Source organism: Equus przewalskii, chromosome 11, assembly GCF_037783145.1.
Source record: "Equus przewalskii isolate Varuska chromosome 11, EquPr2, whole genome shotgun sequence".
Taxonomy (NCBI): domain Eukaryota; kingdom Metazoa; phylum Chordata; class Mammalia; order Perissodactyla; family Equidae; genus Equus; species Equus przewalskii.
Window position 1 is genome coordinate 23,295,895 of NC_091841.1, and position 15,371 is coordinate 23,311,265.

Genomic DNA, 15,371 nt, shown 5'->3' on the forward strand with positions numbered 1-15,371 from the left:
CACATGGAGGAAAGAAAAGGCCAGTTGTTTCTGGGTTACTGATTGAGCTGTGCCCTGCTGTCCACAGGACTGTGCTGACCTGGAAGGGACCTTGGTGACAATGGGTTTGATGGCACTTGCACCATGCCAGGACCACCCACTGGCCTTGGGCAGCCAGGCCATGGGGTCTTGAGCCAGTCTTGGCCTCCAGAGCAAGGAGGCGGGGCTGTTATCCCTGGACATAGACGAACCAACCGGCCCAACCAGGCGGCTCCAGAGGGCTGCCCAGCCGGCAGACATGTAAGCTCGCGGTCTCACAGCGAAGCCCTTTTCTCAGTTGGTTTCCGGCCTCTTGGTCTTATTTATGCCTTCTGGGAGGGTTTCATTTGTTTTATGTGGCAGGACGTATTCATTTTTCCTCCTGGGGAGTCCTGTCATTTCTTTTATACTCAGAAAGTTCTCCATCCATATTATTTTCAGGGTTTTATGGTTTCCCTTTTGTTTGTTTTAACTCTTGCCAAATGGGACTTGAGTAAGATGGTGTACCCCCGTCACATTTCTCTGGAGTCAGACGGTTTTCCCCCATCGCATCAGATCACCCATCCGTGTGGCAGAGCGAGCGCCCGGTCTGGGCTGTCTGTCCTCTCACGGGGGGCTGTCTGGGTGACTCAGGCGTCACACTGATGCATCCTTGCCACTTAATAAGTCACTGTGAGCTTGTAGCGGCCTTTCCTCTTCCAGAAAGAATTTATGTCATTGTGGTCAGCCTTTCCATCCAGGAATCAGACGTCTGTCTCCATTTACTCGTCTCCTTTTCTGTCTCTTGGAAAGGCTTTATACTTTCCTTTATATGTCTTCTGGATGTTTCTTTTTCAGTTTTTTCCTAGCTATTTTCTATTTTTGTCGTTAGGATTGGGTTTCTCTGGTATTCAGGAAGCTTTTGCTGTTCGGCTAGTTATCTCGTGTCCAACTAGTGTCCAGTATGTCTCTTCATGATTCTAATTGTTTCTCAGTTGATTCTTTTGAGTTTCCTGGGCGGACAGTCATATCCTTGAAAATAACGAAAATTTAGACTCTCTTTCTCGTAGCGTCACGCTCTTATTTCTGGTTTGGTTTTTATGGCATTACTGGAACTTCCAGGACAGAATTAGATCGTGGTGATGTCAGTGCCAGTCTCTTGTTTTGCTCATTTCTTTTTTTTTTTTTTCTTCCCATATCATGGAGGGAACGGGAGGCCATTATCCCTGTAACCCTGCCCGTGGCTCACAGAAGTCTTTCCGCCTTCCTGCCTGAGACCCCGCTTTTCTGCGCATCTGGGACACTCTCCCTGCCCCACTGCCTGTCCTCGGCTGAGCCTGCAGGCTGCCTGCTTCAGGCAGGCCCTTCGTGAACAGGCCAAAGGGCTAGTCCTCCCTTGGAAGCCCCGTGCCCTCCTCTCGGGGCCGGTGGACTGGGCTTTACTGTTCCGCGCGTGCCTGGTGTGGCCATGTTGCTCATTTCTCTCTCTCTCTGAGTCTGTTCATTCCCAGAGGCAAGGACTGGGCTTTGTGACAGCTCCCCTCCCCCACCCCTGAAAAGACAAGGAAAGCCCTTGTCATTCCTCAGACATTTTGTTCCCAAGCTGCAAAGTCTCCTGCACATGCCCCTGGCAGCCCCTCAGCCGGTAATCCAAGCCTGGCCTTGTGGTCCGTGGAGAGACTGAGCCCAGGAGGGTCAGCCTGACCAGGGCCAAGGACTGTGGGCCTCTGGGACGCCAGACCACCAGGGCTGGCAGTGCTCCCCTTCCCTCTGCCCTTGGCCTGCGTTCCCTATCACCCTCGGCTTGGGAACACGTCAGAGTGAGCCCTGTGTGTACCACCATCTCCTTTTTGGGGTCTGGACACCACAAGTCACCCATACCCTTGCTTGAGTGAAAGTACCTTCTGTCTTCCTTACGTCTTCCCTGTGACAGCCCCACCGCCCAATTTTCTCCCTGTGTGCGTGCGATGAGGACTCTCCTGGAGGAGCGGAGGTGTGCGGGGTCCTCCAGGCGCTGCAGCCCCCAGTGGGGAGGAAGGCAGGCTCTTCCTGAGTCTGTGGGCCTGCCACCGCGTACAGGGCATCACTTCATCCTTGCTTAACCGTGAGGCAGGAGCTGTGATCAAACCCATTTTATAGACGGAACGCCTGAGGCCGAGAGATGAAAGAACTTGCTCGAGATGACAGTCAGAAAAGGCAGTGCCACCTTCCAAACTCAGGCCAAGCCAGGGCTTCCGGGTCCTGTGGATCCCTGTCCAGGGCCATCACCTGGTGGGCGCTTGGGGAAATGTGTTGGTAGAATCACTCCAGCTTTCTGAAGAATGAAGAGGCCAGGAACTCCCCCGCCCAGCTTGGTACATTCTAAAATACCTCTCCCATCCGTTCCCCGAGCCCGTGACTTTTGCAGCCAGGTGTTGGCAAAGAAAGAGCCAGAAAGTCAGCCACACTCGGGGCTTGGCATCCAAGAGCCAGAGGGAAGCTAGCGCTGTGGGTCAGTCGTACGCTGACAGACGACCTTTCACTTGCCCCAACGTGCAGTGACATCTTGGTGTGTCACCACACACAGGCACACGCGTGACTTGACTAACTTTTTTGAGGAAGATTAGCCCTGAGCTAACTGCTGCCAATCCTCCTCTTTTTGCTGGGGAAGACTGGCCCTGAGCTAACATCCGTGCCCATCTTCCTCTACTTTATACATGGGACACCTACTGGGACACCTACCACAGCATGGCTTTTGCCAAGCGGTGCCATGTCCGCACCTGGGATCCGAACCGGTGAACCTCGGGCCGCCGAGAAGCGGAACATGTGAACTTAACCGCTGTGCCACGGGGCCGGCCCTTGACTAACCTTTTGTTCACAGCCCCAAAGTGCTTTTACAGCCACTTCACATCCCTCAACAACCCCTTGAAGCACCCATCATACCTCCGCTTTGCAAATAAGGAACTCAAAGCTCGTGGGCGGGGAGCAATTTGCTCAAATAAATTGTTTCCAGATCCTAAGCCCCTGCCTCCCTAAGCCTGGGAGCCCTCAGGGGCTGATGGAGAGGCCTCCGCTGCCTGGGGGAGGGGTTCTTCGGCTCCCACAGGGCAGTCTGGGGCTCTGAAGGGGCGCACGTGGGAGCCTGCTGTGCTCGCTGGCTGGGGGCGGCTAATGGAGCATCAGCCCCCGTAGTCTCTGTCGTCCCCCCAAAGGTCACCATAAATCAATGAAAACGGTGTGCTTGCTGTGTAGATGCAGCTTCAGACAAACTCCCCAGGGCCCCCCCCCCAGCAGTTCGGCCACCCCTAAGTCCTTCTCTGGGGACCCTCTGGTCTCTGCTGACCTGCCTGGGCTGCTCGCTTCCCAAGTAGAGCCTGACCAGCCCGAGAGGTCCTCTGGGCCTGGGGCGGTCCCCTGGGATGACCTGTGGGGCAGAGATGTGGTTGGGGGGGCTCCTGTCCGGGGCCAAGGAAGCTGGCAGGAAAGGCTGGGCCTGTGGGCTTATGTCCTGGCTTCTGGGACGAGGTCAGAGCAGGATCCCGAGGCTTGTTCTGTGGCCACACACTCCCAGGGACCCCGGGAAGCTGTACTTCCCATGGACTGGCCACTCAAGGGGCGCCCCCTGCCCCTCCCTCCACTGGGAAATCGTCCAAGACTGCCTCTGAGGCTTCTCTGGCTGGGACCTCTCCAAGACCAGCCTCAATCCTGGCCTTAATGACAGCCTTCGTGCAAGTGGACGTACTTTCTGGGGATGAGCGAGCCCCTGCCAAGGCATAGGAGGCCACACGGAACAAAGGAGTCGATTCTGGTGGTGTTCTGGACAGCCGTGCTGTAACCGTGGCTGCTGACGTCAGGATGCCAGTCCTGGGGACTGGCTGGGCTCTGCTCCCACCCAGGGCCCTTCCTCATGGAGTCCATGGGCCCTCCCTGTGATTTTGACAATCACTTTCCTCTTCGTGTTCTCACCAGGAGAATGGGGGCACAGATCTAGACGACATCCGGCGTTTCTCCATCCGTAACTTGCTTTGATCTTCCAACTGCAATAAGTGGGGATGGACACCGTCGGAGGAGGATGGCTCCGGCCTTCCGATCCGGGGAGGGGCGGATGAGAGGCACTGTCTCGTGGCTCAGCACCTGGCACTTATGTCCCTGTTCTCATTGGCTCCTCTTAACAACCAATGGTTTGGATGCTAAATGAAGCTAAAGGGGGGGGGCTAGGTGACCTGTGCAGGGGCTCAGCACTGATGAGAGGCAGTGTCCAGACCTGGGCTCCCTGCATAGCCCCCCAGCATCGCAAGCAAGGGGAAATGGATGCCACTCTGCAAGCAGCATCTTTTGTTCTCAGCCCTGCAGGAGCAGAGTAGGCTGGTCCCCAGGGGGCTGGACCCTGGAATGAAAGGGCTGCAGGGATCCTGTGGGACAGTCGCTCCTCATCAGCTCAGGCTCAGAGGGGCCTGAGCAGCTTTGTGTGTTGAGGATGCCCAGGCCCCTGCCTGGCCCTTCTCACTCAGAGTTTCTGGGTACCAGGCTGCCCGGGGATGCAGGCTCCGATGGAGAGGGAAGCGGTGCCCTGGGTGGAATTAGGTAAGCCGATGTTGCCCGAGGAATCCATGCGGTGACCTCCTCTCACCTGCTGGTGTCCTCAAGTGGAAAGCATCCACCTGGGAGGAGTGATTAGCTTTTGAAAATTGCAGGAGGCTTCATGGAGGTCAATGCTCCCAGCCTGCTGACTGTTAACAATTCCTCAGGCCCTTACCTGGGTTCTCCTGGCTGCTTCAGGCTCCGGAGAGCTCTCCAGGGTGACCCTGGAGCTCTTCTCACTCCCAAAGCGGTGGAGCCTGGCCAAGGAGCTCCCTCTGGGTGCCCATGCCCTCGTGTGAGTTGTTCAGTTGTGCATTCACTCAACAAACATTTATTTATTGCCTATCACGTAGGCTCTGAGCCAGCTTTCTTGGGTTCAGAGCCCAGCCGGGCCCACTTTGCATGTGGCCTTGGGCAATGACTTGACCCTGAGCCTCAGCTTCAGAAGTGCCTGCTGGCTGGTGGGCTCTCGGGGGAGAGCCTGAGTTGAGGCCTGCATGGGACGCAGCTCGGGATTGGCACACTCAGCTGGGGCTGCACAGATGTTGGCTGCTGTTAGCCGGAGCGGCCGGGAGCCCAGAGGGCCAGAGGGGCCCAGCCTTGGCCGGCCCAGGGTGCAGATTGACAGGAGAGGGGCAGAGGCCCCCTAGCAGGAGGAAGGGGCGGGGCTGCAGAGCACGTGGCTGTGGGCACGGGGGCCTGGGGTCCGAGGGGGGCCGAGTGCTCATGGGCTCTGCTTTCTCCTCAGTACGGCAAGAAGAAGCTGAAGTACCTTCCTTACAACCACCAGCATGAATACTTCTTCCTGAGTGAGTGCTGGGCCCCCACAACCACATCCTGGGCCCCTTCTCACCCCAGAGCGGCCCTATCCCCCCTCCCCCCGACACCCTTTCAGACCTGGAAAGTGACACTAAATCTGTTAGAGAAGGAGGGGCCACTGCCGCCAACCCATGCGAGCCCACGATCCAGATGGGGCACAGGCCCCAGGTGTCCCACACACTGGCCCAGGGTCCCACACTCTGAGAGCCCTGGGCGGGGTGCAGGGGGAATGTGCTGTCTGCCCCCAGCCCCCTCCTCGGGTACCAGGGCCCCCGGCTGCCTCTGCTCATGGGCTGCAGAGCCGGGCCCCACATTCAGCGTTCTGCTCCTAGCGCCTCCCAATCTTCCAGCCCAGGCCGGGCGGGACAGGGGGTCCCTAAGCACCTCTGCTCTCTCCCTGCAGTTGGCCCACCGCTGCTCATCCCTCTGTATTTCCAGTACCAGATCATCATGACCATGATTGTTCGCAAAGACTGGGTGGTGAGTCAAGGGGGCCCGGAGTCGGGGAGGAGGGTGACTACAGTGAGCGGATGCTGGGGGCCTGCATTGTGCCCCGTGTGCCTCTGTGGGATCTGTGTGGCCCCAGGCCTCTCCCAGGGTGGCCACCTTGTCACTCTCAGGAAGGGGCATGCTCTCAGGCTTCCAGGAGCCAGTGAGGCCATAGCACCCCACTCCTCGAGAGCCCCCCAACTCACAGCGGGGTCCACTGGGAGAGCCACTGCCTTTGCTGAGCACCCTCAGAAAGTTCCTGAAGGCAACATGATGGGAACCAAATTCAGCCTACCCCCCGACCAAGGCTCCACCCCAGCCATTGCCCTCCCATGTCCACATGTGGCCCTAAGCCCCTGTGACCCAGGTCATACATACTGCATGCTGGTTGGTAAATGGAGAGCAGCCGAGCAGTGGCTGAGACGACAGGTGTGTTAGTTTGCTCAGGCTGCGTAACAAAGTACCACAAACTGAGTGTCAGTTCTGTGAAACACCAGAATTGTATTGTCTCACAGTTCTGGAGGCTAGAAGTCCAAGATCGAGGTGTCGGTGGGGTTGCTCCTTCTGAAGGCTGTAAGGAAGGGTCTGGTCCAGGCCTTTCTCCTTGGCTTGTGGAGGCCGCTGTCTCTTCTGTGTATCAGCTCCCCTCCGTGAGTGTCTGTATCTGTCTCTAAATTTCTCCTTTTTATAAGTTCACCAGCCCTAATGGATTAGGGCCCACCCTAATGACTTTATCTTAACTAATTACATGTGCAATGACCCTATCTCTAAATAAGGTCACATTGTGAGGTCCTGGGGATGAGGACGTCAACCTATGCATTTTAGGAGGCACAGTCCAGCCCATGACACCAGGCTTGGTGGAATCTCCAGATTCTGCCTCCAGAGAGGGCGAAAGGACCCTGGAGAGGGGCCGTCCGGCACGGTCCACGGCTTTACATAGACGTGCAGGCATGATTCTGCGTGAGAGGATGATGTGCCCGTGATGGAATGACTTGGAGGGAGCAGTCACCATCGGCAGAGCCTGCTTTGGGCAGAGTGGGGTCACAGGCTCGGGGCCCCTGCCCTCGGGACCGAGTGGACAGTCACTTAGAGGGGATCACTGGTCTTCTTTTTTAAACCCAGTTTCATAAATAGAGATATGGAGACTGAAAGTTTGGGACTTGCCAAGGTGACACTGAGGGACAGGTCAGGCACGAGACTCGAGGCCGCCTGACGCAACGTCCTACGCTCTCCCACACCCCGGCCACCAGTCTCTCCAGTAACAATACGTCGTATTTGTATAGCATGTTAACGGCTTCAAATACTTGGTCTTACATTCTCTTGTTGAAAGTGTGGGCAAAGGGGCCGTGTCTGTTGATTCTGCTATGAGGGCGGGGACTGGGGCTCCGGAGCGGGCCAGGGGGCTGGGGAGCTGGTGTGACTCTGGAAGCCGGCCAGCCCCATGCTGGTAGAATCTGTACTCCTCACTTCTGGGACATGCCACCTCCCTCGAAGTGAGCCTCTCATTGGGACTTACTGTGTTCCAGGAACAGTTCAGCACTGCCACCCACATCACGTCACATCACCTTGTCTGATGGACGAGGCGGGGACAGGCTGGAGGGATGGGGTTTCTGGATCAGTTAAGTGGTGGCACTTGCAACCAGATCCCCTGGCCCTGTGGTGACCGCTGTTTCCACCGGGGCTCACCTGGGCCCTGGGAGGAGTGACAGCTGAAAAGGAAGGAGAGCCGTGCCGGGCTGGGCCGGCAATGCTGTTGGGTGTCTTTTAATCAGCTTTTATGGCAGATGACTCCTGACATGAAAGTTTAATCATTTTTCTTTACTGTGCTCGTTCCCTAAGGGACAAAGCATTAAATAGGGGCAGCAGGAAAGGAAATCGGACTGTGTACCTGACCGGGATCAGGCGGCAGAGCCTGGGAAATTAGATAGGGCCCTCAGGCCTGGTGGTGGGGAGCCCGGTGGGCCCTGCCCTCCCCCCTGCCAGGGAGTAGGGTTCAGCCTGGGTGGGAGGGCAGGGCCTTCTGCCTGCTCCCCTGCTTGGCACCAGGGATTCAAGGTGGATAAGAGCCAGTGCCATGCTCGGGGGCCCATGACCTCGTGGGGCAGAGGCATGCCCTGCCATGTGGTTTTCTGATGCATGGTAAGAGGGACCTCAGGGGAAAAGTGCAGCTGTGGCCTGGGGCAGTGGTCCTCAACAGGGGCAATTCTGTTGGGCCATTTGGCAACATCTGGAGACTTTTTTTTTTTTTTTTTTTGGTGAGGAAGATTGGCCCCAAGCTAACCTCTGTTGCCAATCTTCCTCTTTTTTTTTTTTTCCCTCCCCAAAGTCCCAGTACATAGTGTATATCCTAGTTGTAGATCATTCTAGTTCTATGAGGGACGCTGCCATAGCATGGCTTGATGAGCAGTGCTTAGATCCATGCCTGGGATCTGAACCGGTGAACCCTGCCTGGGCCACGGGAGCAGAGCACGTGAATTTAACCACTTGGCCACGGGGCCAGCCCCCAGCTGGAGACGTTTTTGATTGTTGCAACTCGGGGGCTGGGGATGCAGTGCTACTGGTGTCCAGTGGGCATCTAGCCAGGGAGGATCCTACCACGCACAGGTCAGCCTCCACAACAAAGAATAATCCAGCCCGCAATGCCAATCATGTGGCGGTTGAGAAACCCTGGCCTGGAGGAGAGGGGTTGATGGCCTCCACGAGCTCCGCGGAGGGAGGTTTTTACTCACCTGGCAGCAGTGCCGGTGGCCACATCCTGGGGATGCTTCCCAGGCCTCACCTTCCAGGAGGTCCGCTCTGTCTGACACCACTAACCTCTCCCTTCTGAAATTCTGCCTCTCGGCTTCCCAGGGCCACCTCCGCCGGCTCTCCTCCACCTCTCTGACTGTTTCGCTGCGTCTCCTTCACTCCCTACCCCTGAAACAGGTTTGTGGTTATGGATCACTTTAAGGCACAAAAATAAATAAATAAGCTGGCACCCCCTTTAATAGGTATGTGCTCATTACTGCCCTACATGCACACAAGAGAGACAGGAAAAGGAATGTGATGAAAACTAGGAGCAGAATTTGTAAGGTTTGCTTCTTCCGCCCCCTTCAAGACCACCTTGTGGGTCCCAAGGTCTCGCCCTTGGTCCACGGCTGGCCCTTCGGACTCTCCTCTTCCTGGCTGCTCCCCTCCTCCTTCCTGCTCAGCTGATAGCGCCAACGCCGGGGACAAAGCTAGATTCCCCACCGCCAAGCAGTCCCCAGATGCAACTGCCTGTGCTTCCTAAATGGTTCTGGAATGTTGCCTCCTCGTCGGTGCTGGGGGTCCTGGTTTGGGCCTCCGGCCTCCTTTCGTGTCCGAGCTACTGAAATAACCTCATCTCCATCCCCAGTTGGCAGAGATCTATTTTAAGATCCAAATGTGACCATGTTCCTCATCCTTGAAAGCTCTTGGCGGTTCCCCGTGGCCTGAGAGAGAGAGGTCAGTCTCCCCAGGTGGAGGTGACCTGGCTTCGGCCTCCCGCCCCCGCCTCGAGCTCTTGGACGTAGAATCTGTACGTCAATACAACCCCCGCTTGCTCACCTCCCCCAGCACACACGCTGCAGTCGTGGCTGTCTGGGCTTTTCTCCATGGCCTTGCCTCTTCTGCACAGGTCCTTTGGCTGACCTCTGGTGTAGCCCAGCCCAGCCCAGACACCACCTCCTGATGGAGGCCTTTCCTAAACCCCAGGGTCATTGCCATCGCCCCTGTCCCTATCCAGCCCCTTCCGTATGATACTGAAGGAATCTCTTTATAAGCCTGTCTTTTGAAGGCCCTCCATTTGCTGCCATAACTCAGTCCCTAATATAGAGAAGGCATCCACTGCCTGTCTGTAGAGCTTGACTGAACAGAGCTGGATTGAAGGAGGCGTTTGCGGAGCCAATAAGGGCAGAAGGACCCTCCGTGGGGGGGGGGGGGGGGTGGCGTCCAGCCTGGACACAGACACTGCAGCGAGACAGCACGGCCTGGCCGGGTGCATGCGGGTTGGGAGACTGGCTGCAGAAGAGGCCGGGTCTGTGGGCAGGCGTGCGAAGGGCCCATGTGGCCAACCCTGGGCGCTGAATTTTATCCTTTATCCGCTCGGTGGGGAAGGAGGCCAGTGATGGCCTTGAGGATGGCAGGGGCGTGATCCCGTTGACATGTCAGGAAGGTCTCTATGGTGGCAGGTGGTGCGCTGACTGGATGGGAGTCATATAGAGCTCAGACTCACAGGCTACAATTATTGTAACACGCGTTCAACCCGTGTAGAGCCTGGTGGGGGGTTCTCTCCCTGTCCTGCAGATGGGGGAGGGTAGGGGTGGGAGGGCTTAGTGGGGAGAGATGGGGGGCTGCTTCATGCTAAGAAGGTCACTCGGGTTGCCATCGGGGCCTGAGGGAAAGCAGGAGGCCGATGGGAGGCTACTGCTGTGGTCCAGCGGAGGCACGTGGACTCTGGTGGCAGAGTCCTGCCAGGCTGCTGTGGAGGGTGGAGCTGCGGAGGCAGCCTGGGGAGGCAGTTGCCCAGGAAGTGAGAGAAGACATGCCAGCTCAGGGCCCTGTCTGTCATCACCCCCGGGAGGGGCATTAAGGGAAAGCAGAGTAGAGAGGGGACCGGAGGAGAATCGGGCATGGGAAGAGGGCCAGCAGTGTCAGAGGTCACTGGGAGGGCCCTGACGGATGGTGTCCCTGGCCTTTGCTCGCCTGTGATGTCGTGCTGGAGTGAGAGTCGAGGGAGGACATCCCAGGTGCTGATGAGTGGGGATAAGGCTGAAGGGCAGTTCGTGAGCTGCCAGGTCTCAGGTCTGTGTGCAGGTGGCGTACGCACCTTCAGAATCCCCAGGGCCACGAAAGGCCCGGCTGCCCTCGGCTCACCTTTCCTGGTCTCCGTCCCTGTTTCTTTGCCTGAGAGCAGCACACACAGCTAAAACACTCAGCCTGGAAACAAAGGCAGCCGCACACGCCCTGCGGGAGCAGGTGTCGCCGCGTGCTGAGTGGGCCTGGCGCCCAACTTCCTAGAGGCCGGTTGGGGTTTTCTTGGACCTGGCGGGGAACGTGAGGCGCTGTGTACACACCTGTGGTCAGGGCGCAGTGCCAAGGAGGGTGGGGCCATCTCGCGTCTAATCTTGTTTCTCTCTGCAGGACCTGGCCTGGGCCATCAGCTACTATGCCCGATTCTTCATCACTTACATCCCTTTCTATGGCGTCCTGGGAGCCATCATTTTCCTCAACTTCATCAGGTGCCCCAGCTTTGCTGGTTAATCCCTGGGCTGAGCACCAGCCTTGATGGGGGCTTGGACATGACGGCCCCGTGAGAAAAGGCTCAGAGGTGCCCACTTCCCGCCTTGGGCCTCACGTCCTGCCACCTCAGCAGGCGCTGCAGTTGCGCCATGCCCCTGCCCCGGGTCCCTCGGGGTTGGGAGAGAGGGTCTGTCCCCACCGTGGCTGGGCCTCACGGAGAACAAGCCTGCCCGAGCGCTGAGCTGTGCTCTCCTGCAGGTTCCTGGAGAGTCATTGGTTTGTGTGGGTCACACAAATGAATCACATTGTCATGGAGATTGACCGCGAGCCCTACCGAGACTGGTTCAGCAGCCAGGTGAGGGCAGCAGAGCTGGGCACTGGGGCCCTGTGAAGCCTGGACCCACGGGCCACGTCCTCGGCCCCCAGAAACGTGGCTGCCCGGTGGACCCAGCCCTGGGCTGCTCGTGTCCTCCTGCTGGTTGGCATGGGGACGAGCAAGGAACGGTGGCGGGAATCTTTGGGAGGGACGGGTGGGGAGTCTAGGTGGGCTGAGGACCCCGGGCAGGACAGGATGACACAGAGGGGTGGTCCTGAGACCCCGTGTAAGGCTGGGCCTCCTGGGAAGGAGACAAGGCCCGTCCTTCTTTTACTCCCGGCCACTCATGCCCCTCCCCTCCACAGCTGGCAGCCACCTGCAACGTGGAGCAGTCCTTCTTCAACGACTGGTTCAGCGGGCACCTCAACTTCCAGATCGAGCACCAGTGAGTAGGGGCGCGGGCGGGCTGGGGACAGGCGGGCCACATACTGTGGGAGGGAAGTAGTCACCAGCCCCATCTGGGCCGAGGCCACCACGTGGGGGCCACCTCTCTCTCTCCACGCCCCAGCCCTGTGCGACACGGCCACAGTGACAACCACGCCTCACGTGTAGCCCGAGCTTTGCGGCTCTGTGTGCCTGGCGGGGCGGGGGGACTGAGCCTTTCACTGACAGGGAAACTGAGGCCCAGCCAGGTCAGAGAGCTTGCCTGGAACAGAGATAGCTGAGGGACTGCCCCCCAGAGCCCCACCCCCCCTGGCGCCCCTCATCTTCTCCTCACCCCTGTCACTGTTCCTTTTCCCCTTGCCCCATCTCTCCCCTCCCCCATCTCTCCCCTCCCCTTGCCCTCTTCTCCCCCCTCCCCTCACCCCATCTCTCCCCTCCCCCATCTCTCCCCTCCCCTTGCCCCCTTCTCCCCCCCTCGCCCCCATCTCTCCTTTTCCCCTCGATCCCATCTATCCCCTCCCCTCGCCCCCATCTTCCCCCTCCCCGCATCCCCTCCCCCACTCTCCTCTTCTCGCCACGCCCCACCCTATTTCATTTCCTTGTTAGATAAACATGAGATTGTGTCTCTGGCCATCTAGTTTCTTTCCAGCTGCCCGGAGCACAATCAAACACCCCTGTCCAGGAACCATCCCCCACCCAGACATGTCCGCCCCCGCCCCCCCCACATGCCAGCCACCCCAGTGGGCACACAGACAGAGCTGCGGACAGGGGCTCCCTGAGCCCCAGCCAGCCTCATGTGGGCGAGAGAGGAGGTGGGGGCGTCTTCACACTCTCACAGCACACGCTCTCTGCAGCCTCTTTCCCACCATGCCCCGGCACAACTTCCACAAGGTCGCCCCCCTGGTGAAGTCTCTGTGCGCCAAGTATGGCATCGAGTACCAGGAGAAGCCGCTGCTGAGGGCCCTGCAGGACATCATCAGGTCAGAGCGGGCAGTCCGCTGGTGCCGGGGTTGCCGGGGTCCCTGGGGCACGGGGAGGGACTGGGAAGCATGTAGCTGGGACCGCGCATGCTAGAGACAGGGCAGCGGCGGTGCCAAGAGGGACCGAGCCCTGCTGACACAGGCGTCCCCACCAGGCCACCTCCCTTACTGGGAATTGCCTGGCTTCTCTCTCTGGGCTGGATGGGGACCTTCCTTTTGTTCTTCCGGGGGTTCCCCTGGGGAGCCCTGAGCTAGCAGCCCTGCAGGCCCCACACTGTGGCAGCCCCCAGCATGGCCTCCCTTGCCCACCCTCCCGGTTCCTGACTATCCCCGCTCCTCTCTTTCTCAGGTCCCTGAAGAAGTCTGGGGAGCTGTGGCTGGACGCCTACCTCCACAAATGAAGCTGCAGCCCTTGGGGTGCCCAGGGGGATGGGGGAGCAGGCAGGCGTGATGGCCTAGGGAGGGGTGGGGTTTGTTCTGAGGGGTATCCGGGAGGCTGGGGGTATGCGTCAGCTCACAGACCTCAATTTTAGTCTTTCTCCTGTTTTCTCTCCTTTTCCCCTTCACTTCTCCCTCCAACCCCCTTCCTCATGGGGCCCACCAACTGTCGGCCTGGCTTCTCCCTGCCCTTCCCAGCCCCTTCTCCCAGGAGTAGATAGAGAGGTGACCCCACCCCTCCTCCGCCCTCTGCCCCTAACATCTGCCAGACCAGAGGTCCACAGAAGCGGCCTATGGCTCCCCAGGCAGCCCAGCCTCCAGGCTTTGCTGCCCGCCTCTCTCCCTTAGTTACTCAGAGGTCGGTGAGGCTGGGTCCTGTCCTATTCGGGCAAGATGGCTCCCCGAGCCTGCAGGCCTAGCTCCACCCTTCAATGGACACCCACAGGCCACCCCTTGGTTGGAAAGTGTCCTTCCCACCGCCAGGTCGGTACTTGGGGCCTCCCCGCAGGCGCCACTTTCTCGTCAGATGTCCACGGCCCCAGCCCCGATTGCAGGGTCCCTTCGCCTGCAGTGCAGCAGCTCAGATCTTGGGGCCCAGGGAATGTCCTCCTCGCCCCGCTGGAGCCCCCTGACCCAGGGTTTGTGCAGCTCCATCTGACCACCTTCCGCCGTCTTCCTGACGCCAGAGCCAGTGGCCTTGGATCCCAGGGAGCAGTCCTGTAGGTGGGTTCAGCAGAGGCAGTGCCCAGGTCAGGGGGTCAGCCGATCGGCAGGCTCAGCCCTGGCCCGCCACCTCGTTCAGCTGTTGGTCCTGCCTGGGAGACCTAAGATTCTGGAGCGATCGGACCCTTCTCCAAAGTGCTCCGTTCCCTGCCAGGCAGTGCCAGCCAGTCCCTGGCCGCTGGGCCTGAGCAGTCTTGGGCCCTCGGGCTCATCACAGCCCCTCCCCACGGTGGGGCTGCCAGTGGACGTCCTTTCTCGCTGTCTTCCGCTCTCTTGTGTCTTTTACTGTTTTTTAATCTTTTGCTACACGATACAATGCGACGGGGGTGGCAGCTGGGCTGGCCCTTGTGACAATCTGCCTTTTACCACCTGCCCCTCGCAGCCTCCCCCAGGTCCTGCAGTGGGCTGAGCTGGGCTCACTCACGGTGGCCCTGACTGTCGGGAGGGCCAGGGGGGCCAAGAGGTAGGGAGTCCCAGAGGAGGTGACCCTGAAGAGCCGGGGGATCGGGTGGAGGGTGGGGGGACCTAATGAGGGCCAAGTGGGAACCGGGACAAGGAGGAGTTTGGGGCTGCAGGCCAGGTGGCTGAGGGGATTGGAAAGTGAGAGGGGAGGGAGGGGAGCAGGCCACCCTGGGAGCGGGGCAGAGTTGCCGCATTCTGAAATCTAACCCACTAATCAATATTTAACTTCAGGGGAGGGCGGGGCAGGAATAAACTCAGAGTGGGGGCCTTTTGGGGGAGGGCTTCTGGCCCTCCCCAGCTCTGGCCAGCCAGGAGGGACCAGCATCTAGCGGACAGAACTTTGGGTTGCCATGGCAACCTGGGCCCTCCAGCTGAGAACATGACAGCAGGAGCTGCTGTCTCTCCCCAGAGGCAGGATGGATCCATAGGGAACTGATCTTAATTTTTATTGTGTTGCTCCCCCATCTCTCCATTTTTTGGAAATAAAAGAAGTAATTTTATTCTCACTTCCTCCATCAGCCATTGTCCTTGTGCTTCTGCATGCTTATGCCGGGTGGGTGTCGGGACGGAGGAAGGGGCCTCGCAGCAGGATCCAGGGTCTGGTGACGATTTGGCACGGGGAGCCCTTTTCCTCTCTCTTCTCCCTCCCCTGGGGTCATCCACCCCGATCCCACTGCTACCTCTGTTCGTGAGAGAACTTTCTCTCCCTTTCTTGGAAGTGTGCTCCAGGCCAGGAATTTGGGGCTAATGACCCAGATAAATTGGCCCCCCTCCCTCCTAAGGAGCAGCTCACGCAAACCCAACTCCAAAGACCACCAGAGCCATGTGAGACTTTCCAGAGGGTCTCTGGAGGGCAGCAAGGGGGGCTGGCACAGGCCGCCTTCCTTACATCCTCATTTCCC

General features: G+C 58.8%; 1 protein-coding gene across 1 annotated transcript in view; it reads left to right on the plus strand.

The window, feature by feature from the left end:
• FADS2 (fatty acid desaturase 2) overlaps window positions 1–14,975 on the plus strand; it is a 34,734-nt gene extending 19,759 nt beyond the window's left edge. Inside the window, exons 6-12 of the mRNA XM_070565324.1 lie at window positions 5,306–5,366; window positions 5,780–5,856; window positions 11,008–11,105; window positions 11,365–11,461; window positions 11,788–11,867; window positions 12,721–12,846; window positions 13,196–14,975. Coding sequence (XP_070421425.1) covers window positions 5,306–5,366; window positions 5,780–5,856; window positions 11,008–11,105; window positions 11,365–11,461; window positions 11,788–11,867; window positions 12,721–12,846; window positions 13,196–13,247 — 591 coding nt within the window. The 3' untranslated portion in view covers window positions 13,248–14,975. The remainder of the gene's footprint in view (window positions 1–5,305; window positions 5,367–5,779; window positions 5,857–11,007; window positions 11,106–11,364; window positions 11,462–11,787; window positions 11,868–12,720; window positions 12,847–13,195) is intronic.
• Window positions 14,976–15,371: the final 396 nt, after the last annotated feature.